We start from the raw sequence: 23,474 nt of genomic DNA, 5'->3' as shown, positions 1-23,474 counted from the left end.
ACACACTAATGTCCTAAGAGCCGGTATCAGACAGAATACTGGTTGGATTCAAAATGAGAAACATGTCTACAGTACAATTCTACGGAAAAAACGGAGACTTCCGATACAGAGGAGGCTTTCTACTGATATGAATGATTGAATGAGTCCATGAGAGACTTCCTTAAAGTGACGTTGCGATAGTGATGGGTGGATTTTGAAAACCGCTCCTCGGAAGCTGCTTTCATTGTTGGCGCATTTTTTGAGTACAAATTCTGTCATGAGGCAGTTGAGATTCAACTGATTGATCGGCAGCGTACGAGCAATCAGAATGTTTACTTGTCGACTCAATTGTGCTACTCAGTATATTGATGTAAGGAAGTCGACTCATCACAAAAGAAGCGACTCGACTCAGAAGATTCGACGACTTCGAATTGCCTCAACAGAGTCGACGGATCAGTACAATGAGCATGCCACAAATCCGACTCAACGAGATGCGAGTCGACTCAATTGGTGAGGCGATGTTGGATGGCTTGTTGATGCGGTGGGCTGTATACATAGTGGACAAATTTCTGTTTTGCAAATGAAGCCAATATGAATATTGTACGTATGTATGTAGGTGTGCTCACAGGGCAATATTGTACTTTGCACGTCGGTGCACAGGTGTGCATTTAAATACTCCGTTTCTCAATGTTGCGTTTTAGGTAAATTTGATGCCCTAGACGTTGTTCGATCACCGGAAAAGATCTCTAGGCAAATTCGCTTCAATTTTATAGTCTTTGGAGTCTCGAATTGGATCGGGTGATTGTATTATAGTTGGGATAACAAATTCGTAGGCTAACACACAGATGGCGCTACTAGTATTAAATCCATATGATTTTTAGTTAATGCTAACCACGTGTACAAACTTGATAGCTGCCGGACTATTGGTTTGTGGAATAGAGCATTTTGTGTGAAGCAACTATTGTTAGTTTGAAGAAAATAAATTTCGTGTGTTAATAAAGCATAGCTTTCTGGCGAAGAAAATAATAAGCTTTATTCGGACTTTGCACTAGGCGAAATGAACACCGAGGACGATGCATGCAGTAGACCCCCCAAGAGACTGTTACCGAAGAAAACATAAAAAAAGTCGATAAAACAATTTTGGAAAGTGGTGGATCAATTTGGTCGGGATAGATGAGGCTCTATAGATATCAAAGGAATGTTGTGGACATATCGTGCATAAGTATGTATTTGGGTATACGATAACTCTGTTCAAAGTGGGTGCTGCGCGTGCTCACAATCGACCAAAAACGAGTCGATGATTGTGAGCAGTGTTTGAAGCTCTTCCTTTATAAAAAAAAATCCGAATTTATGCGTCGATATGTGACAATGGTCGGAACATGGCTTCATTATTTCACACTAGAATCAAAACGATGGTCATCTGAATGGACTGCAAGTTGTGAATCGACTCCAAAGCGTGCAAAGATGCAACAGCCGGCTGGCAAGGTTATGGAATCAATATTTGGGGACGGCCATGGTATAATATTTATCGACTAACTTGAGGAAAGAACAAGTCAAGAAACTGAAAGCTTGACGCTGCAGGTATAAAACGTTTTGTTTCCCTATGTGAAGAACGATGAGTGCATGATACGACCGTTTGTTATACCTAACAATTCCATTGCCCTCTATTTTTTAGAAACCCATTTAAATAAATAATTTGATGGAACGAGTCGGGAAACCGGAAGCTTCACACTTTAGGTATAAAAGGTTTTGTGTTTCCCTACGTGAGGAGCATAACGCAATTCTCCATTGGTTTATACCATTAACCCGAGATATTTAAATCGCTCAGTTCTGGGCAGGCTACTGCTATTGCCAGATCTGAGCGATTTAAATATCTCGAGGGGCAGGTTACTGCCATTGCCAGAACTGAGTGATTTCAATATTTCGAGTCATTGCTATCGGTCAATAGAGAAGTGCGTAATGAAATTGCTTCACGAATTAACGCAACCTGGATGAAGTAGCATTCCACAACTTGTGTTCTTTGTGGTCGACTTTACTGCAATGTTGTCCGTCTGCCACTCTCTATAGTTCTGAATGTTGGCCGACTATAAAAGACAATGAACGGCGTCTTGCAGATAATGGAGAGGAAGATGTTGCATTGCAATGGTGGCGTGACACGTTTTGATCACGTCCGAAATGAGAATATCCGCGATCGATATGGGGTTGCACCGATTGTGAAAATTGCTAGTGAGGCATTTTCGATGGTGTGGTCACGTAATTCAGGCTAACGAGAATTTACTTACCAATATTGGTCTGAACATCGAAGTCAATGGTAAGCAACCAAAAAGCCGGCCGAAACAACGGTGGCTTGACACGCTGGGTGGGGATTTAAAGGCCTCGCGATTACATCCTGATCAGGCATTTAATAAAATAAAATGGCGAAACCGATCACGACGAGCCGACCCCGCTTGTGAAAGGGACAAAGGCTGAAGAAAAAGAAGAAAATATGAAGAGCGACGAGTGTACGACAGTTTCGTGTCACACAGCTTCGATTGCCCTCTATTTTTTAGAAAGCGATTTAAATAAACCATTTAATGGAAAGCCCTGTATTGATAATAGTCAACCTCATACGCTTCACACTCTGAGTTTAATATTATTAGCAAATGCCAAGAATTTAACCTACATCAAATATAAACAAGTTGGGAAACCGGAAGCTTGACGCTTCAGGTATAAAAGGTTTTATCTTTCCCTATGTGAGGAGCAGCCCCCTTTAAACTTCATCTAAATTTATGCCACTCGCTGTATGCGTGGGATTTCATAATTCTCATCTGTCCACCACATTTCGTTCGGATCGGTTTAGCCGTTTTGGAGAAAAGTGCGTGTGACAGGCAGACAGTTTAATAGACTGCGGCCCCTTGTAGTCCATTAGACGCTTTCGCACAGTTATCATTCTGGCCAACGGAGGATATGTAAACACCTTTCAGAAAGGGGGGTTTGCCTCAATCGTAGACCTAACTTTTGTCAGCCCTGCACTGGCGCGTGGTATGTCGTCAGCGTTCGTCAGCAAGGACCCACCCACAGCGATTACCAGGCAAAATCACCGGGCAGAAGACCATCATGCCCGAAACCGAGAAAGATGTCAGGCTGGTCCGCTAAAGCTCTGGATGAGCAGACTTTCATAGAGGTGTGGTTAAACCAACCTAATAAAGCAGGCGCCGATACGGAAAGAGCTGCCCATGTGACCCAATGCATCGCCAAAACATGTGACACATCCATGCCTAGGAGGTGCTCATTCCCCAGTAGAAGACCATACTGCTGGTGGAATACTAAACTGGTCAGCCTTCGATCAGCTTGTCATCGACCCAGAAAAGCGGCTCAGAGAGCGGTAGCCAGAATCAACCAAGGGCAAAAAGGGCGCGCCTATAAGGAAGCTCGCAAAGCCAACAAGCTCGCCTTCCAACGGAGGAAGAGGGAAAGCTTTAAGCTCTGTTCGGAAGCGGACGTAAACCCGCGGGATAGCGCCTGTAGAATCGTAGTGGGGCGACTCAGAGGCCGATCATCTAGGCAGATCACGTGCTCTTCACTCTTGTTAAAAATTATCCAGGGGTTATTCCCCCAGCAAGAGGAGGGCATAGACAGCTTCTAGCGACCTCTGAACGACACAGCAATACCGCCAGTCACCAGTGCAGCTGCTGGAGATCTGCGCTAGAGTAGAAGATAACAAAGCTCCGAATCTGGATGGCGTTCCGAATAGGGCCCTTAAGCTTGCCGTGAAATCCAGACCGGATATGTTCGCTGAGTTTTTCGAAGCGTGCATGTCCGAGGGGATATTTCCTGCATCATGGAAATGACAGAAGTTGCTGCTACTGCCTAAGGCTGGTAAACCTCCAGTTGAGCCAACCTCCTACAGGCCTATTTGTCTTTTGGACACTCTGGGCAAAATGCTAGAGCGAGTAATCTACAATAGATTACTTCCGGTTTTTGAGAGCCAGGGAGGTCTCTCAGATCGGCAGTATGGGTTCCGTAAAGCCAGGTCAATCATTGATGCCATCAAAATGGTTACTGGCTTGGCTGAAGATGTAATCCACGGAAAGGACAGTACTAGCAAATATTGCATAGTAGTGACCCTGGATGTGAGAAATGCATTCAATTCGGCATGCAGCATTCGTCATCTCTGGAATGATATCCATTGACATCTTGGCAGATGAGATGGCGAATATATACCAAACGAAGTCAATCTCTCCCTTATTGCAGACGAAGAACGCTGAGAGGGAGAAATCCATAAATAGATGGCAAGAGCGTTGGGAATGCTCGGGAAAGGGTCGGTGGACACATAGGCTCATCCCTGCCATCAAGGAGTGATTGGAGAGACGGCACGGTGAGATTAATTATAATCTTACTCAGTTTCTCACGGGGTATGGAGGATATTGCCAGTACCGTATCTATCCAGAGCAAACTATAAAAGGCAGAGGAGACTAGAAAAGCGCGGTTACGTACGCCGCGTAAAGAGGAAAGGGGACTAAAATGAGCTGACTATGCCCCATGATGTACTACCGTACGGTGGTTCCACGGGGCTTGGGGAGAGTCGGGGTGGTTTTAGTGGGTAAGAATCCCACAAGCTGGCGTGTCCTGGCCAGTGTCGTTTGCAGATTTCCACCTCCTCAAAAAAACAGACAGTGAACCGATTTTAATAAGGCTTTGTTTTACACAAAACCTTAAAAAGGGTTGGAGGTAATTCGATTCTTCTTAAATGGATTTTAATATTTCACTCGAATGTCAATTATTCTCCTTAATTATGACGTTAGCATCTTATTTGTATGGCTTAGGATGCTAATTCGATCCGTGATGGACTTAGAGATATTGAGAAGAGGACTATGGGTTCTGTAGAGCTACAATAACCGCCGATGCCATTAAATTCAATTCCGAATTGACCGAAAAGCTCAGATAAAGGAGCAGGGTTTGAGGCAACGAACTTTGTACTATCCTCAGTAAAATAAAATAAAAGGATCAGGGAAAGGGATCAATAAAGTATAATGGTAGTTCCTCAAAAAAAAAAAAAAAAAAAAAAAAAAAAAATTTCAATGTCGTTAAAAACAAAAATAATAATTTTGAACTAAAAGCCTCGGAGTAATGCTTGGTCCTTCACCTCAGTCAACTTGGCAGGAAAGAAACGGCTCCTGTAGAGAAATGGGCAAGGGTTCTCGACCTATGGACGGTTGACGATTTGATGACCGGCTGATGAAGCTTACCATTATCGCTTACATGAATTTCACTTCTTCACCACATTGCACAACAGATAACATTATCGACCTGATGCCGAAAAAGATGCCTTCTGGTAACTTCTCACAACAAAGACCTGTAACACAATTACGGATGATCTTTAATGGTCATGTGGGCGACAAGGCCGACGACAGCAGGCGTCATTGGGAGAAAGGGTATAAGCACGTTAGGGAGGCGAGCGTATAGTTGATTTTGCGGACACTAACGACATTGTATTTGTCAACACCTGATTTTTCAGCGATTGTCCCATCTTCCTATATTTTATAGTAGGAGCAATAAAACGTAAATCGACTATATCCTCAAAAAATGTCGGCATTTTATAACCGTCACTGAATGCAAAGCCCTTCCCTATGAGACCGTTGCAATCAAATCAGCGGTAAAACAGCGTGAGGAACCCAATGTTCCACCGGGCATTAGATGGTGGCGATTTTGTGAGAAAAGAGAAAAAACTACGAATGTCGAGGAATCAAGTTGAAAACACGATCCACAAAGCTGCCTATGTTATTCTCGGAGTCACCAAGCCTGGTAAGATGTTTATCAATTCAGATACTGGGCTTTAGAATTAATGTCCAAATGAAGGACGTGAGAAGAATGCCTCTACCATAAGTTTCTCGTTGATAAGACTCTAGTCAATTGGCAAATTTTCAAGAATACCAACTGGGAAGCAAAAACGCGATGGCTGTTATCCGAGCGGTCCATTAACAAGATCTTTACGAGAAATTAGACACTCGGCACAGGGAAATCTATATCGACTTCTCAAAAGCCGACACAAACGCACACAGGATCTCCAGCACCTTCTGTTGCGTTACTTACAGGTACAATACTTTGCTTACCGATCGTCGAGCGCAACCGATAGATGGTGGGTATATTTCGTGCAGATTTCAACGGAAGAATTTGTGTTTGCCCTAGACGAAACCGTGGTCTATTCTTGAGAGAATTTCATTCATGACTGAAAAGTCCCCCCAATGAGGGTAAACCACTATCTGGCTGGTACGAAAGTACCACCGCCGGAATATGGAAAAAGTAAGATAATCCAGTAGAATATTCTTAAAATTATCGTCGGATCTGGTTGCTGTCCCATACTATGAAGATTTTTAAACGCATTTTTGACAATTGTATTTCTGACATCGTTCAAACAACTGTGAATCAAGTCGTTCTTCGTGGAGAAACACCGTCCTCTCTTCATTACATGGACATAGAGATGGCCTTTCACCGTGTTTCTTACAAACACATCTGGTATGCTTGAGCTTGAGCGTTCGTATAATAGCACATTTGGAAGCTACCATAACTAGTCGCTTTATTTTCCAAATTTAACGCTCAGACGAGTTGATAGCCAGATTGGAACAAGCTCAATCAATGGATTCGGATATCGGAGCCATTAAAAAAGTGCTGGAAACCAATCCGAATTACGATGGCTGTGTGCTGAAAGAGTAATTTTTGGGCTGCATTAAGGCGGTTTATGTGGGAGAGCTGCCTTACGTTTTAGGAGCAATGGATTCAAAATTAGTTAGAGCATTGCACGGAACATGGTCATTTTGGAGAAAAAAGGGCTATTTCAAATCGAGAACGAATATAGTATTCAAGAATATGTGCAATATGATGGACGGTTGTATCCGAAATTGGGTGCTGCATTCTAAACAGTCACAAAGCCGAAAAGCAAGAAGTCATGCTGAATTGCATAGATAGACATTAGACAGTCCCAACATAGACCATTTGGGTCCGATGGATGCTACACCCATGAACCTATTTTCCAAGTTCACTTAATTGTTTTAGTTTTAGAGGAAATTCATTGAGATCCAGAAGAATTTCGAAAACACCCGGCGGTTTCTTCAGTGGTCACGGGCCAGCTTTTACTTTGGAAATTGTTAAGGAGCTTTGTGGCTGGAAAAACAAATTACTTGTACCAACCGACATGGACCTTGTGGAAACGGGCAATTAATACCAGTAATGTTGAAGCTTTTTAAGAAACTGGCTATCCCGAGTATCCCGAGAAACAATTTGGTGTGTGGGGTAAGTGGGGAGACAACACCGATATTTGCCAGATGTATTTCAATGAAAAGAGAGACTAGAGATGAAGCGAAGCAAGGCGACATATTCAGAGAATCCAGGAGAATTGCTTGCAGTATAGTTTTTTTTTTGTTATAAGAAAGCGTCTTTGTTGTGAAAAAATAGTTACATATATATCATTCAAAGCGCTAGTATATGATGGAACAATAAAATCAATAGTTTCAAAGCGGTTTGTTTAACATATGTCTCAGCTTGGTTTTAATTATGTCAAAATCGACCAGCACTTATCGCTGGAACATCTACTTAGTTGCACACTTAATGAAAGAAAAGTGAATTCTTTGATCCTTAGCAGGTGAAAAAGACGTGGGCGAAACGATGTTGTCAAAGTCAGTGCCAATGCAGATGGCGTCAAGGTAACCAATACGAGTTCTGATCATATGAAGCCTTGGCATGCAGACTATGTAAGTGAATATTCTTCATCAGAGACGAATGAAGTTCAGAATGGCCGCACACAAAAGCAGGTGGTGTTCAGCGAGATCGAAAGTATTCGGAAGAGTATGGATCGCCAAATAAATGATCCCAATTCGAGCCGGTTATCTTGACATCACTCGTTAAGTTAATCGGTTGCGAACAAACCAGATCACCCAATCAATGTTTCGCTAAAAGCAGCTATTTTGTGCCGCCAAATAAGAATTGAGCTAACGATTTGGGACTTCGTACATGTTTAAAAACAACCTGAAATCTTTCTTATATATGGATTCTCGTTACCAGTACCGCAATTCCAAAATCATTACTACTTTGGTACTTCGGCTCGCACACCGCAATTAACCGAATATTTGATCGTGTATTTTATTGGGTGCGCAACTGTTCCCGCTGGTTGTAAATAGATGGCTTTAGCAGTGAGTGCTGATCGATTTTGACATACAACAGTCATAAAATAAGCTTAAAAATATGGTAAATAACTAGTTTTGACACATTAGTGATTTTGTTTTGGCGTCATATACTTTTGGTTGTGTGAAAATGACTGAATTTACGCCAAGCAATTGTCATTTGCGGGAAGTGTTAATTTTCTTATTTTATTCGAAGAAAACTCCCGCTAAAACGCATCGAGAACTTAGAAAAGGTTACAGACATGCTGCTGTAAGTGAAACATGTCGTGATTGGTTCCGCGGCTTCAAAGACGGTGACTTCGATGTTGATGATTGTCGGCGTGAAGGAAGGACTAAAACCTTCGATTACTCAGAATTGGAGACATTGGTCGATCAGAATCAATGCCCAACGGAAGAATAGTTGGTCTCAGCATTAGAAATTACTTGCCAAGCAATTGCACGCGTTGGGAAAGATTCAAAAGCAATTCCTTATGATTTAAAACCATGGAATGTTGAGTGTCGTTTTTTGACCTTGAACAACTGCTCCTGCAGGAAAAAAATGAAGAACTTTCTTCATCGCATCGTAACGGTTGATAGAAAATGGATTCATCACAACAACCTAAAGAGAAGAATTCCAATGGGAACCATCCGTTCTTCAACATCGTCGACTTGGCCAAAGGTTCACGCTGTGACGGTTGTGTTGGTATTTGGTAGGACCAGGTCGGTGTTATTTATTATGAGTTTTTGAATCCGAACAAAACCACCATTGGGGAAAGGTATCGACTTTAATTGATGCGATTGAGGCCAGTATTGCGCTAAAAATGACCACAATACGAGCAAAGGCACGAAGAAGTGATTCTACAGGATTGCAACGCTCGACCTCACATTGCCGAAACCGTTAAATCCTGCTGGGAAACGATCAAATGGGTAGTCATATCCTACTTACAATCTTCCCTAGATATTCCGCATTCCGATCATTACTTGATCCGTTCGGTGGTACATGGTTTGGCTGATCAGTAGTCCCAACTATATGAAGACACGAAAAAATAGCTTGATTCGTGTATAGCCTCAAAAGATGGACACTGGACAAGGCATTCGAGCTCTGCCAAAAAGGTTCGAAACAGTTGCAGCTAGCGAGGAGCAATACTTTGAATGATCCATTCATTCCTCCACAATGAAATTGCATTTTTATAAAACGAGTCCAGTCAGTATTCTTACCAAAACATGGTATCGACCCAAGTGTCACCGTATTCGAGACCACTAGCAATTCCAGCCTAAGGAAAGCATCAAGCATAGGTGATCCTGGCGGATAATGTTACTCCGCAAGGCAAGGAGTAATGTAGCGATGACAACGATGGGAATTCTGACTTATTTTGACACATTTGCGAACATAGAAGACTACTTTTCTTTCTATAGTAACTCCATTGGAGTATTGGACTTGCTATTTCGTCCAGACCAGAGGCAACTCCTCAGATGCTGCCTCACCTCTGGGAGCAGCGAGATTGAAGTGGCTAGGTGGTGGTTTTTGCTCCTTTATATAAATTCAAAAATACGACATGTATATGAATTATAATTAGGACGAAAACCGCCTAATAATATTTAGGCTTAAGCCGGCCACCAAACTCTCAGCGATTTGGGTGAAGAGTGATATGTCCAGTGAATGCTGGACTAAGGACTCCTTTAATTTCGTAACAAACATAAATTCAAGTGGTCCACGGGCAGTTTTAATTATATCAAACGTATTATATGCTGGTCGATTCCGACCTACATAATGATGAAATGTTTGAGTAATACCACGACCGTCTATATAGATGTTTACCATTTACAATTTGATATAACGCATTAACCGCACCTATGCCCCATCGTTTACGGTTACCTGAAATGCGCTTCAACTCCCTTCACGACTTCCTGGAATATCTGCACTATCCTGTACTGTTCTACGCCAAGCGCCTATGGGGAGAATGATTTCCACGGTATGACATAGCCAGCAATGCAATGGTCGCCCCCTTCTTAATGTGTGACCTATCCACTGTCGTTCCGACCACAACGCGTAATAGTATCGGGTCGGTGTACCCCGAAGATATGACGCATATAGATGTTGATGAAGATTTGGAGCCATATATCCACACAGAAAAAAAAAATTGATAGACGCCTTCGATGCTCTGCTCATTAATGCAGATAGGGAGAGTGCTATGATTCGTCACACTGAGAACATTGGTTTTGTGTGGAGTTTATTTTCAGTGCAACTCTCCTTCCCTATCTTTTCAAATCCAGAGCCATTTGGATAAGATCCACGACTCCATGAGGGAGCAAAGTGGTGTCATGAGCGTAGTCGAGGTGTTTGTAGAAAGATGGAATAGTCTATTGAACCCCTCCACGTTTTTCTGACAAGGCAACTTGAAGAACTCCACCGATAACAATAAATATATCGGTGATCAGATACAACCCTGGAATTTCAAAATTCTCTGAAGTGAAGCACGTGATATTTTGCGCCATCATATGTCGATCTGACAATAACTATTAGTTTCTCCGGTGAACCTCTCCTGTGTAGAGCACGCCAAATACACTCTCGAAAGTTGTTTCGTAATCGATGAAGAACAGATGAAGCGAAGATCTAAACTTCCCGCACTGGTCCAAAGTGGTCTTTAAGGGCAGATATCATGCAGATAGAGGGATATCCAATTGTCACGTTCAAAATGGGTGCTTTTTTTGGAGTCTTCCCCTCTAGGAAAGGTTTCGGATTTCCAAGATTTCCGTGTGAGTGGAAGCAGCAGATCTGCAGTAACTGCAGGTGCAGCGATAAATAACTCTGCGGGAAGGCGGTTTCTCTCATGGTTGGAGGAACAGTTCGAATCCGCATGTTACGGGGATTAGCCATTTCATCCACAAGAAGAACTTCACTGGATGTAACACGGTTAAGAACCATGACGAAGTGTTCTTTCCACCTCTTCAAAGTCGACCGTTAACGACCTTCACAGGGGGGGGTATACATTGCCGAAATCATTTCGTTCTACGGTGTCTTCCGCTTCCGTGACCAGTACAATAAAAAATTTGCTTTCGTTACGGTATCCGATTTCGAGCATGTCACCCTTACCATCACTCGCAGCAGCTAATGGAGTCTGCAACCACTTCCGTTCATCGATCCGCTTCCATCATTCCACAGAGCGCCAGATTTTATCACGTCCTTTCGGGACGTGGCCGACAACCTGCATAGCACCCGAGAAAAAGAGCAATTTTTATGGCATTGCATCGATATTATCAGGCGGGTTACTCAGTGTATTTGCCTTCCGATCAGTAAATAGTTCTCCCACTCCCCACCCATACAAGCGGTCGATGTTGAATTTGGGAGGTAGCAACTCTTCAGCCCTGCGAGAAATGGCGACCATCAGATGGTTATCCTTTTCAAGGCCGATGTCTTGTTATGCACAAGGAGGTATTTCCTAAATCTATTGCTGATTGCGGAATGGTCAATCTGATTGGCTGTATGGTGTCGGTCAATTGAAACCCAAGTGACTTTATGACAGGCTCTGTGCTCGAATAATATGCTACCAATGACGAGGCGGTACAAGTTACAGAAATCCATAACCTCCTACCATGATCGCTACGGTCGCCAAGGGGTTGTTGGAGTTCACCTTCATTCAGATCGCCCGTCACAATTACAATGTCACCTTCAGGAAGCATCCTCTGCGTTTAATTGCTTACAGAAAGTATCCTTCTCCACTTAATTGAAGGTGTCGGTTGGTTCATACAACTGTGAATTGTGTCTGGACCGGAATTTTACTATCAGAAATCTGCTAGATAGTCGGTTCCCATGTCGAGAACGCGCCTTGCGGTAGCCGTTAAAAAAACCCTACACCGGATTTGCGTCTGCTATCCCACTATTATATTTCAGTTAGGCCAAGGATATAGTTTATATCGTTGGAATTCCCGGTCAGGTTGGAGGAAGCGAGCATTCTGAGGACACCGCTACGGATCTTATGCCCGCCCTTCGGAACGTGGTCGACGACCTGTGCAGCACGGGGAAAAAGAGCATTTTTGTTGGCTGCCCAATGCTCACCGTTATTCTCAGGAGCATTACTTCGTACATCTGGAGCTCAATCAGCAAGACAGCTCGCCCACTATGTTAAACTTAGGGGGTCGCAGCTCCTCAACCTTGCGAGTAGTGACGGACGCAACACGCAAGAGAACGTAAGCGACCATCAGATGGTGATCTCTTTCGAGGCCGATGTCAGCGCCTCTCTTCATTACGCACATCCAGAAGCCAATTCCCAAATCTAGTGCTGGTGGCGAAGTGGTAGATCGGATTGATCGTTCCGTCTCGGTCTGTTGAAACTAATTGACCTTATGACAGGCTCTGTGCTTGAACAGCGCGTCACCAATGCGAGTCAGCGGAAGTTGTGGAAATCCGCGAGCCTCCCATCATTACCGTTACGGTCGCTAAAAAGTCACCTTAAGGAAGCTTCCCATGAACTGCGTTTAATTGCTCATAGGAAGCATCCTTCTCCACTACATCGGAAGCCTCCGTTGATGCGTGGCTCCCTAATAATAATAATAATCGTTGGCGCAACAATCCATATTGGATCAAGGCCTTGAAGTGTATTAGAGCTCTTCATTCAAGACCGTTACGGTATACTACAGTACACTGTAGGAGGCAATGTGGTCAGCATTGCGCTTGCCCGAGATTATTACCCCGATTTGACTCAAGTACTCATTCACAGCTGAGTCGACTGGTATCCGACATACAGGCACGATAATAAATCTCCTTGCCACCAGTCAGATTTGACCCGCCGCCTTCTCTTACGACAGCCCAGCGCTCTAATCACTTGCGCCATCCGGACACTGCTCCTTAATAATAATAATCGTTGGCGCAACAATCCATGTTGGATCAGGGCCTTGAAGTGTGTTAGAGCACTTCATTCAAGACCGTAACGGTACACTAGGAGGCAATGTGGTCAGCATTGCGCTCGCCCGAGATTATTACCCTGATTTGACTCAGGTACTCATTTACAGCTGAGTCGACTGGTATCCGACGTCAAATCACGATACAAATTCCACTGTCACCAGTGAGATTTAAACCGCGACCTTCCGTACGACAGCTTTGCGCTCTAACCACTCAGCTATCCGGACACTGCTCCTTAACCTGGACCGAAATCTATCTGTAGCCGTCAAAAGCAACAAGACACCGGATTCGTTTCTGCTACCACCTGGCTTTCCAGAGTATAAACACATATTGCCGCAAGAGGGAGAGGAGTACCTTCCAGAGTTACACCATCTTACTTCCCTTAGGCCCAAAATGTCCAGTTTATATCGTATGACTTCCCACTCAAGTTTGAGAAAGCGAGCATTCTGAGGACATCGCTACTGTTGTCGAGGAGTGTGCGCGCATTCCAGAAACCAATCATAGTCTGTTTTCGATAGCCAAAGATCTTCGGCATAAGGTCAGCCTCTATTCGAGGCATTGTTGACGTTTCGGTAGCAATAGCGTTTCAAAATTTGCAGGTTGTTGGCCCAGAAATGCCCAGTCCTCTTAGTCGCATCTTCCGACTAGCAGGGGAGCCTCAACTCACAGGGCTCATAGCTTTTAGGGACGTCGAATTGGTTGACCACGGGGTAAAGCCGGGATGTCGGCAGTTCCTTACTAAGGCAGACCTAGATCAAATACCGATTGGTGCGTCATTGATGATGATTATATGCTCTATAAAAGAGACGTAGTGGCGGACGTGACCTAAACAACTCTGCCCCACATTCACGATAACACGCCAATGTTTACGTCACGAGCGATGCAGCAATTTGCATGAAAGAACTGTGGCGGTGGCTGTGGGTAGAATCGTATTAGCATTTCCCAAGTCAGGAGCTGGAAAAGCCAACTATGTATTGTGCATAGGCATTGTCAGGATGTGTATCTTCCAAGTCAGCACTTAGACCGCCCTTGTAGACTCGGCTGAAATGAATTTAGACTGATCGGTTTGCACAAGTAAACCAGCATATCAGGTAATGTGATGTGTGGCGAAATTCAAGGACTTCCATGGAGAACCCGCCTATTATTTTGATTGCGCAGTTAAAGCTGAGCGGATAGGGGCAGCTCAGTGGGTGAGTCAGATTTAATTCCTCTGGGATTGGTGCTATTGCGAATTTTCTGGCAGCAGGAGTTCACCTCAATTTAATGGGAAATCCTATGAACTGTAAACTAATTCCACAAATCGGCATTGCGCACGCGAAACGAACTAGTGTAAAATTTGCATTCGTCATTTACTAACGTGATTTGTCTTGAATTCTGCACCCTTTTGTTCAGCAGTCGCGCCAACTCCTACATCATTTCCCCGTGAGTTTCCTAAATAAACACCAACGTCACCCTCTTCACATTTTTTTCTATCGAGAATTTACGCGAAAAAAAGAAGTGATGTCACTACGAGCTCAATTGTCAACTGTTTTGTCGCGACCTCAGTCGTTACCAAGCTAAGCAAGACCACTCGATATCAACGTGCGGACCTTGAATAGATTTATCTTATCCGAGATATGGGCAGGCATATTCAGACAGACACAAGGTTTGTTTACACTTCGAACTGGTTGGGGTGTCAACGTATTACGCAAAGATTGCCACTCGCTCCCTGGCAAGCAAAAGATCTTTTTACTATTCTGGTCACGGGGGTTACGCGCGTTAAATGGATCTAACGTTGCACGGTTCTAGTGCAAAACGCACTAGAGCGGAAAATGTAGTGAATCGCTGGCTGGAGGTAAACAAAGTGCATGAAAACAATCGCAAACTTACCTGTGTTCTTGGCGGTGTTGAGGAGGCAATGGATCTCAACGAAGAGCGGCCCATTGGAGTGTGGCTCGATCTTCACCACGTACTTGGCGTTGTCCCTTGTCACCGGGACGGCTGTGTTGTCGGACGCGAGGAAGATCTCTCCGAAGCTGCCCTTGCCTACGGGAGAACGAAAACACAAATTTCAGGCGACCGGAATGAAGAAAACAAAAAATGAAATGGAAAAAATCAATTGGTTCGGAAGATGACAATTAGGTGCAAGGGGGAGGGGTTGTGTGGGACTTGTCCCAGAGGACTTGGCGGAGCTCTCACCTATTGGACTTCCAATGCGCCAGTCCTTCTGCGTCAAGTCCGTGAGGATGGTTCCGGCGACCAGATCACGCGTCAGCTGGAAGTCTGGTTTTGGCGACTGTTTGCATTTATCATTTGTAGAGGCAGCGGATGAGTGTGACGAGGAGCTAGCCGCGGACGACTCATCCTCGGACGTTTCGCTGTTGTAGCTTACATTTCGCCGGAGCGGGTGGCGTCGCTGTCCATTGAGCCTGGCCCGTTTTGTCTTGGGGCCGCCTGTTTGCTGCTGGGCCGCGGGCGTGCTGTCGTAAGCGCTGCGTTTTCCCATTACGAATCAATTTCCGGGGTGGCCGCGGCGCTGCATAAATTCCCGTCAAAATGTCGCGCGTCAGGCGTCTTCAAATCGACTCGGCCACGGCAGCGGACATTTCGTGAAAATCCAACGTGCGTGTGCGACCCCAGATGCGATGAATTTGTCGCCAGCCACAACTCTCGAGAAATGGCCGCACACAACGCAGAGTTGGAACTCGTGTCAGAGACTTGAATTGCTTTCTTCTTGTTTTGCCGTGGATCGTTCGCCTCCCTGTGGCCGACTCGGACCGACCAGGCCTATAAACACTAACAACAACCCGCTTTCAATGCACACACAAGAAAGAGCAGTGGAAAAAGTCGCTTAGGCAAGAAGTTTCCTGGGGCACCTGAAGGGTGGCTGAAAACTCACTCGGTCGGACAGTCCCCGGGGCAAATTCAATGGGGAATTGATAACCACGTCCGCGAACCACAGAACGGGTGGTGATGCAACGTTTCTTAACAAATTTTCAGAATTTCACAAATTTTCTTCTTCACTTCTGCAACTTGGCAGTGCAAACTTTTCATTCGATTTCCTCTGGAATTACATCACTGCGCGACACCAAGCTTATGTCAAAAGACGCGCCCGACTCCCGTCTCACGTTTTACGATGTTTTCGTGTAATTCGGCGACTTAAAACTAGGATTATTTGTGGAAAAACTCACGACTAACATCACCTCAGAACCACTCACTCGACTTATTGATGGTGAAAAGTCGCCATTTTAATGCAGGCCTTTGAAAAATGAGATATTAGACAGCTGTCTCGTTCTAATGACGGTTGCGGAGCGCACTTGAGCGCTGTTAAGTTGTCGGCCGTGTGGTTTTCGAGTAGATTCCTGAAGGTGATGGACTGACGCGCAGAGTGGCGGGGAGCGCACAGGTGACTTTGACAGCTGTTTGAAATTTTATCAGAACCAATGCCGGCCGTTGAGTGTTCTTTGACCTATTTCTGCCACTTGCCAGGACGGGACAGTTTTCGGGAATTAAGCGAAGTCTGATAAGGGCCGTCCAGCAGACGCAATTTACGGTGAATTCGCGTCCCAACCAGAACAGTCAGGTGCACTTGATCACTGACCGGACACGAAATTATTGCACTTGACGAAATATGCGGCTCTCCCCACGTCAATATTGACTTGTATACATGCCCGGATGTATCACGAAGCAAATGCAAACTTGAAATCACGTTAATTACAGAGAAAATGCCGAAAATATGCTGGAACTTCGAGACGACGTGAAAGCTGGCTGTTGGTATTTTGAAAAGTCAATTTTATAGTGCACCTGATTGAAAGCCAGGTGGCGTCGCGGAGAAATGGTCGATTCCAGCGCCTCTCAAGCTGTTCAGATTGTGTTTCGGGTAAAGTGGTGAATTGACCGTTGGCGGGAAATCAGTGACAAGACTAACTTCACAAGATTATTAAATAGAATTTTTGCCTTTCTCGAGGGCGTAATCAGATGAAGGCATAGAAATTCAAGTTGTCGTCAAAGGACAGGATTTGTGGGGTTTACGTGAATGCTGGGATGATTTCGAGATAAAAATTTTCGCAGATCATTTTGATAGTAGGTTGTCAATAATTGGAAGTGACAGATAGGGGAAGTCCCTTATTAGTGTGTTTAGCTATTGTCAATGTTTATAACCAAAAGATATAATATGAGGACAATTAAAATGCTTGAAATTGGTACCTTTTTATCAACACACGTTTGTAAATAGGACAAAATGGTAACGGATTTTGGGCGAACGCGATCTGCTCATAAAATTTTAGATACATAGATCCGCCGTGCGACTTACGGACGCAGGAAATGAGCGATTTGCTAACTTATTGGAATAAAATGTGCTAATCTAAAAATTAATCCCTGGCGTTCCGTTGAGAGTCGGATTTGATTTAAAACTAAGATACGCGTGAAAACTAACTCCGCGTACGGAATTCATGTAGCCAATCTCCGAGATCACAACTATTACGTGATAACAGGCGATCAAGATCCGTGGGGTATCTTTCAAAATCCTTGTGAAGCTATATATGTTGGAAGTATCTTCAGTTCCATCGTCAAGCCAGGTATTTAAGCAAAATAATGCAACCCTCAGTAATACAAAGCAAGTTGGAAGCTAGACGCTTCAGATATGAAAGGTTTTGTAGATTTCTTTTATAAAAACATTTGAGTGAACATTTGTCGCATTATTAGCTAGCATATAAAATATGCATGAGGATATCCACTTTTCCCCCAAACTTCGTAGGATCTTAATGGGGTTTTGCAGTTAATTACTAAAAATTATAGTAATACACTACTGTTAATTTTATTCGAACAAATATCGGTATTCGGAGTATTTCGGAGCCTACGCACCATATAGTGGCAGCCTCTTTTTTTCCAGATTTTTCGGCTAGGCAGTTTGGTAGAATGGGTTTGTGAAATGTCCACTTTATACGCTCCACTTTTCCAACAAATATCAAAACTAAGACCGGTTGCGCAAAGTACTAACCGAGACCTTTCATTTGAAACATGACTATATTTGGTGAAGAAAAATGTACACCCCCTGCTGTACGTATGTGGACCAGTCATTTAGGAGAAGTCCTACGATTATGAGACCTCCTCCAACATCCAAGCCGGAAAAGAACCTGGGCTAAAGGAACCCCGTTAATGTCAGAAAAAACTTATGCGAAACGAAGAATGGAATCTGAAGGTGTGAAAGATTCTAAGGAGAGCCTTGTAATTATTTATTCGACAGTGACGTAGGTGACCCCCCGTATACTCATGCAGAGGGCAGAGGAAAAAAACGGTTCGAGAAAAGAAAGACGAACATCCAGGAAATCACCAGGTTCCCAAAAAACAAAAAGGCGTATTACTCGCTTTGAAGAAGGGGCCTAAAACCTCGGTAGGCAAGAAAATAGTGCCTAAAACACTAGCGCTACCAAGGGAGCCGATGTATCAAAAGGTACATGATGGTTGGACTAAAGTTGGACCAAAAAAGACCAAAGAAAAAGGAGAGAATGAAGGTCCCTCCAGAGGCGATCATCATTTCAAGCACGGATAATATATCCAATGCAGATATACTAGATAGAGTAAAAGCTGACCCTGATCTCAATGATTTGGGTGGAGATGTAAGCAGGATCCGGAGGAACCAAGAGGGAGATCTCATGCTGGAACTGAAAAGGTCCGAAGAGAGCAAAACCGAAGGCTTCCACAGCAAAGTCAAAAATTCAATTGGAGACAGTGCTATCATGCCTGTTCAAAAACATGAGATCGGTATACAGTGCAAGGACCTAGATGAGGTAATTTCCAAGGCGGATATCTGCACTGCCTTAGTGGAGCAGTTCAAGCTGCACGATTTGCAGCAGGCATCCATTGTATGCCCTAGAAAGGAGTATGGAGGTATACAGAAGCGGCAAGTGTCCCGAGTGGTGCAAGTGCAAGTGGCTATAATAAGCGGTGACTTCAATGCAAGAGTGCATTGTGTTTTGGAGACTTTCGTGCAGTTAGATATCATATTGCCTGACGACGGCCTGGTTAATACTTACCGGAAAGGGGGGTCTAGTTCGGTTGTGGATTTGACTTTTGTCCTTCACTAGCTCGCGATATGTCCTGGAACGTTAATGAACACTATGCCCACAATGATCACCAGGATATAGTCTTTGACCTGAAGAGTAATTCAAGCGGTTGGAAATTTATTCGTCCAACAATGAGAAGTACATCAGGTTGATCTGTAAAAGCAATTGACGAGCAAACATTCATGTAAGTGTGGTTGGGCCACTTCCAGGTAGACCCTTAGAAAGAGCCCTTCATATCACGGAGTGTATCGCGAGGACATGCGACTCATCGATGCCGAGACGTTACACTTTCTCCAGTAGAAGGCCCAACTGTTGGTGGAATAGTGAATTGGCTGCCTTTCGGTCGGCGTATCATCGGGCCAGACGAATGACTCAGGGAGCAAGGGGCGGGATTAACCAGGCGGTGAAGCAGTGAATTAATAAGGAAACTCGAAGAAACCTGAAGCGAAGCAAGAGGGACTGCTTCAAGAAACTCTACGCAGAGGCGAATATAGATCCATGAAGAAGCACCTACAGGGTTGTGATGGAGAGATTTAGAGGTACTCCTACTGAAAATCGTTCAGAGTTTGTTCCCTCAGGAGAGTGCAAGCGGTTACAGTCTACAGATGTCTTTAGATGTGCCTTTAATACCTTCAGTAATGACAAAAGAAGTACTGGAGATTTGCGGTAGACTGGGAGACAACAAAGCGCCGGCCCTCGACAACATACCAAACAAAGTTCATAAGCTGGTCGTTAAGTCGAGACCAGAAATATTCGTAGAGTTGTTCGAAACATGCTTGGGATTTTTCCCGAGACATGGAATAGGCAAAGGTTGGTGTCTTATGGCCGTATGGCCAGATCAACCATCGACGTTATCAAACTGGTCACCGGCTTAGGTGAAAATACGATGTACGAAAGGGGTGGCAAGCAAGTATTGTGGTGTGATTACCCTTGACGTGCAAAATGCGCTCAACTCGGCCAGTTCCAACCTTATAAGGAGGTCATTGGCGGCGATTGGTATACTTTGTTACTTAACTGCGCTAGTCGACATCTATATAATAGATAGGAGGCTCCGGTACGACATATACAATGGAAACAAAAAATACATTTATCTGAGTGTAATTACGCGGTGTTTCTAGCAATTAATTAATCAAAGAATACATTGTTTCCGCGAGTGTTTCACAGGGCTCTTTTCTGGCACCGCTATTGTGGAATATCATGTAAAATGATGCCCGCAACATCGCAGTTGCTAGCGAGACCACAATAATGGGGTACGCCGAAGACATAGCAGTGGTTGTTGTTGCAAAATATCTCGCGGATGTGGAATTATATATATAGTTAAAAAAGCCCACGGACCCTCTTCCCGCCCAACCGGACCGAGGGGCGACCAACCTAAGGATGGGCTGAAGGCAACATCCAAAGGCCCGCATCACAGCGATGATGCGTTTCAACGCAAAGTGTGTGCGACCATGCGAAAATGTATTACTACATCCCGATTGTCGCAAACACTTCAGCCAATGACGCGGAGGTTCTACACTACAGAGACATGGATCTTATATTGAAGACAGTGCGGATCAAGACTGAAACCCATTAGGTCAGATTGTTACCGGACAGGACTCTTCGGACTATAGCACAGGTTGCAAGGATAACCGCTTTTTGCATCTCCATGTATAGTCCAGCCCTAAGATCGAGCGTTTTCAGCGCTTTATGTAAGTTCTGCGGGACTAATCCCGTCGCTGAAATTATTACTGGGACTAGTTCGATCTTTTGTAGTCTCCAAGTCTGCTTCATATCGTCTGCCAAGGGGCCGTAGTTCCGGATTTTTTCGTGCTGTTTTTCAACAGTGTTCCGGTCCAACGGTACGGCTACATCGATTATAAAGCACGCTCGTTCTTCCTTCAGAAGCAGAACTAGATCGGGTCTGTTATGATTAACACTGTGGTCGGTGGCAATAGTGTGATCCCACAGTAGTTTGACCCGCTAATTTTCCAAGATTTTCTGCGGAGTATACTTATAGTAAGGATGGTAGGTTGCCACTAAGTTATACTTCAACGCAAGGTTTTGATGGAGAATCTTGCAGATGGAGTTATGACGATTGGTGTGTGTGTGTGTGTGTGTGGTGGGGAGAAGCTACAGCTTCTGAGCACTCAGGCCGTGTTGGCCCATTGTACTCGCGTCCCCCGTCTAACGGAATATTCCGGATTCGTTAACGTATCGTAGGATTTCCGTTAGTGGATGTGATGCTACCCGTCGTAATTGGAGAACATCGGCACCAAAGATTTGATGCCTGATACGTCCATAGGCGGGGCATTCACATAGGAAATGCTCCGTGGATTCCGCTTCCTCATTACAGGAGGGACACGTATCATCTTCGGTAATTCCTATTCTGAACATATGCCCAGCTAGTGAATTATGGCCTGTCAGAATGCCCACAATACACCTGCAAGTCCTCCTGCTTTTCGACAGGATAAACTTTGCGGTACGTATGTTGGGTTCTGGCAGGAAAAGTTTGGTGTGTCGACTGTCACTGCAGATTGCGATGCGCCTGCCCTTCAACCGCTCGTCAATCACCCAGTTTGCCACCCTTAGGATCGCATAAACTTCGGCTTGAAAAACCGTTGCATATTGTCCCAAAGGAAAAGCCCACTTCTCGTTTTTATTCGAGAGGTAGACTCCGGCTCCAGAACCCTCTTCTGTTTTTGAGCCATCCGTGTAGAAGACTTCCGTATATCCCTCCACGCATTCCTCTGGGTCTTCCCAGTCCTCTCTACGCTTCAGGGTAACTACATATCTTCTACCAAACAGATGTATGGGGACACGAGAATCGGAAGGCATTGTAAGAACTGGATTCAGTCCTCCCAGTAACTCTTCCAATGCTCTGTGCCCCCCACATCCGTTGTTTTCCCATAGATCTAATCGAATTAGCCTATGGGCTGCTCTCATTGCAGTGCTTTGAATAAATATATCCAGGGGCTGCAAATTGAGTAGTGCATTCAGAGCTGCGCCGGATGTCGTGCTCATGGCACCAGTGATACCCAGACAAACAGTTCTTTGCAGTGCAGCTAGTTTACGGTGAAAACCTTTTTGTCTCACTTTAACCCACCACACTACGGATGCATATACGAACATCGGCCTAATGATGGCAACGTATATCCACATTACCACATGAGGTCTGAGTCCCCATGTCGAGGCAAAGGTCCGTCTGCACAGCCCATAAGCTGTGAGAGCTCGTTTCATCTTTACCTCTACATGTTTGTTCCAAAGAAGTTTTTTATCTAGAGTAACCCCCAGGTATTTCACTTCTTCGGAGAGTTGAAGGGTAGTACCCCTCATCTCAGGGAGGCAAAGTCCATCCAGTTTTCTCCTTTTTGTGAATAAAACCATTGTGGTTTTATTTGGATTAACGGACAAACCATTTCTAAGGCACCAGCTGTCTATCAAATCAACGGCACGCTGTATATTCCTACACACCGTTCCAAGATCCCGATCAACAGCAAGTACAGCCACGTCATCAGCATAAGCTTGAGCGTGTATTGGCAAATTTTGCAGTTCGCATAGCAGTGAGTCGATCAGCATACTCCACAGAAGCGGCGAAAGCACACCTCCTTGGGGGCAGCCCTTCGTTGCCTCCGTAGTCAGGTAGCGATCGACCCCTACCTCAGCGCACAGCAATCTTTGCGTTAGCATAGCATGGATCCACTTAATTAAAGCATCATCAACACCATGCGCTCTGGCGGCATCACAAAGTTTTTGAAAAGGCGCACAGTCAAAAGCCCCTTCAATGTCCACAAACACCCCCATCGCGTACTCACCATTCAAAGTTGCATCCTCTATCTTGGTGACCAAAGAATGAAGAGCAGACTCACAGGACTTTCCACGTTGGTAAGCATGTTGGTTTTCACTAAGTGGGTGTGACCTAAGTGCCTTTCCACGAATGTGACGCTCCACCAGTCTCTCCAAACCTTTCAGCAAGAATGAAGTCCAGCTGATCTGTCTGAAGTTCTTTGGATTAGAATAGTCATCTTTCCCAGGTTTCGGTATGAAAACTACCTTAACCTGTTGCCAAGAAGAAGGCACGTAGCCCAGAGCAAGACATCCTCGAAAAATATTTGTTAGAGGTCGCTCTAAATGCTCCATACCCTCCTTTAGCATTGCCGGATAGATGCCATCCATGCCAGGTGCTTTGAAATGTTCAAAGGACAGTATCGCAGCTCTCACCTTTTCAAGGGTAACAACCGCTTTCGCAGTGTTCCAGTTCCTCTTGCAACACTTGCGTGTTGAAGGGGTTGCAAGAACCGTCAACTCTCCCCCTACCACCTCTCTCACCCGTTCCCCCGGGTGGTGTACTTCCAGGAGGGTCTGTACTGAGTCCAGTCTGGAGTTCGTGAAAGTACCGTCGGGTTTTCTAAGAGAATCCAACTTGGCCGACTCATCCCT

At 44.6% G+C, this 23,474-nt stretch overlaps 1 protein-coding gene across 5 annotated transcripts in view; it reads right to left on the bottom strand.

The window, feature by feature from the left end:
• Positions 1-16,790, bottom strand: part of LOC119655933 — a 34,312-nt gene extending 17,522 nt beyond the window's left edge. For 2 of the 5 annotated variants that reach the window (XR_005249968.1, XR_005249967.1), the window contains exons 1-2: positions 15,193-16,790; positions 14,884-15,039 (exon numbers count right to left, since the gene is read on the bottom strand). Coding sequence is in view for 3 of the 5 variants with exons in the window: in XM_038062117.1 (XP_037918045.1) it covers positions 14,884-15,039; positions 15,193-15,499 (463 nt within the window). In the remaining 2 variants the exon portion in view is untranslated. The remainder of the gene's footprint in view (positions 1-14,883; positions 15,040-15,192) is intronic. The other 3 variants (XM_038062117.1, XM_038062118.1, XM_038062116.1) reach the window with 3 other exon arrangements.
• Positions 16,791-23,474: the final 6,684 nt, after the last annotated feature.

The sequence above is a fragment of the Hermetia illucens genome, chromosome 4 (genome assembly GCF_905115235.1).
Source record: "Hermetia illucens chromosome 4, iHerIll2.2.curated.20191125, whole genome shotgun sequence".
Classification (NCBI taxonomy): domain Eukaryota; kingdom Metazoa; phylum Arthropoda; class Insecta; order Diptera; family Stratiomyidae; genus Hermetia; species Hermetia illucens.
This window is presented reverse-complemented; position numbering and strand designations above follow the sequence as displayed.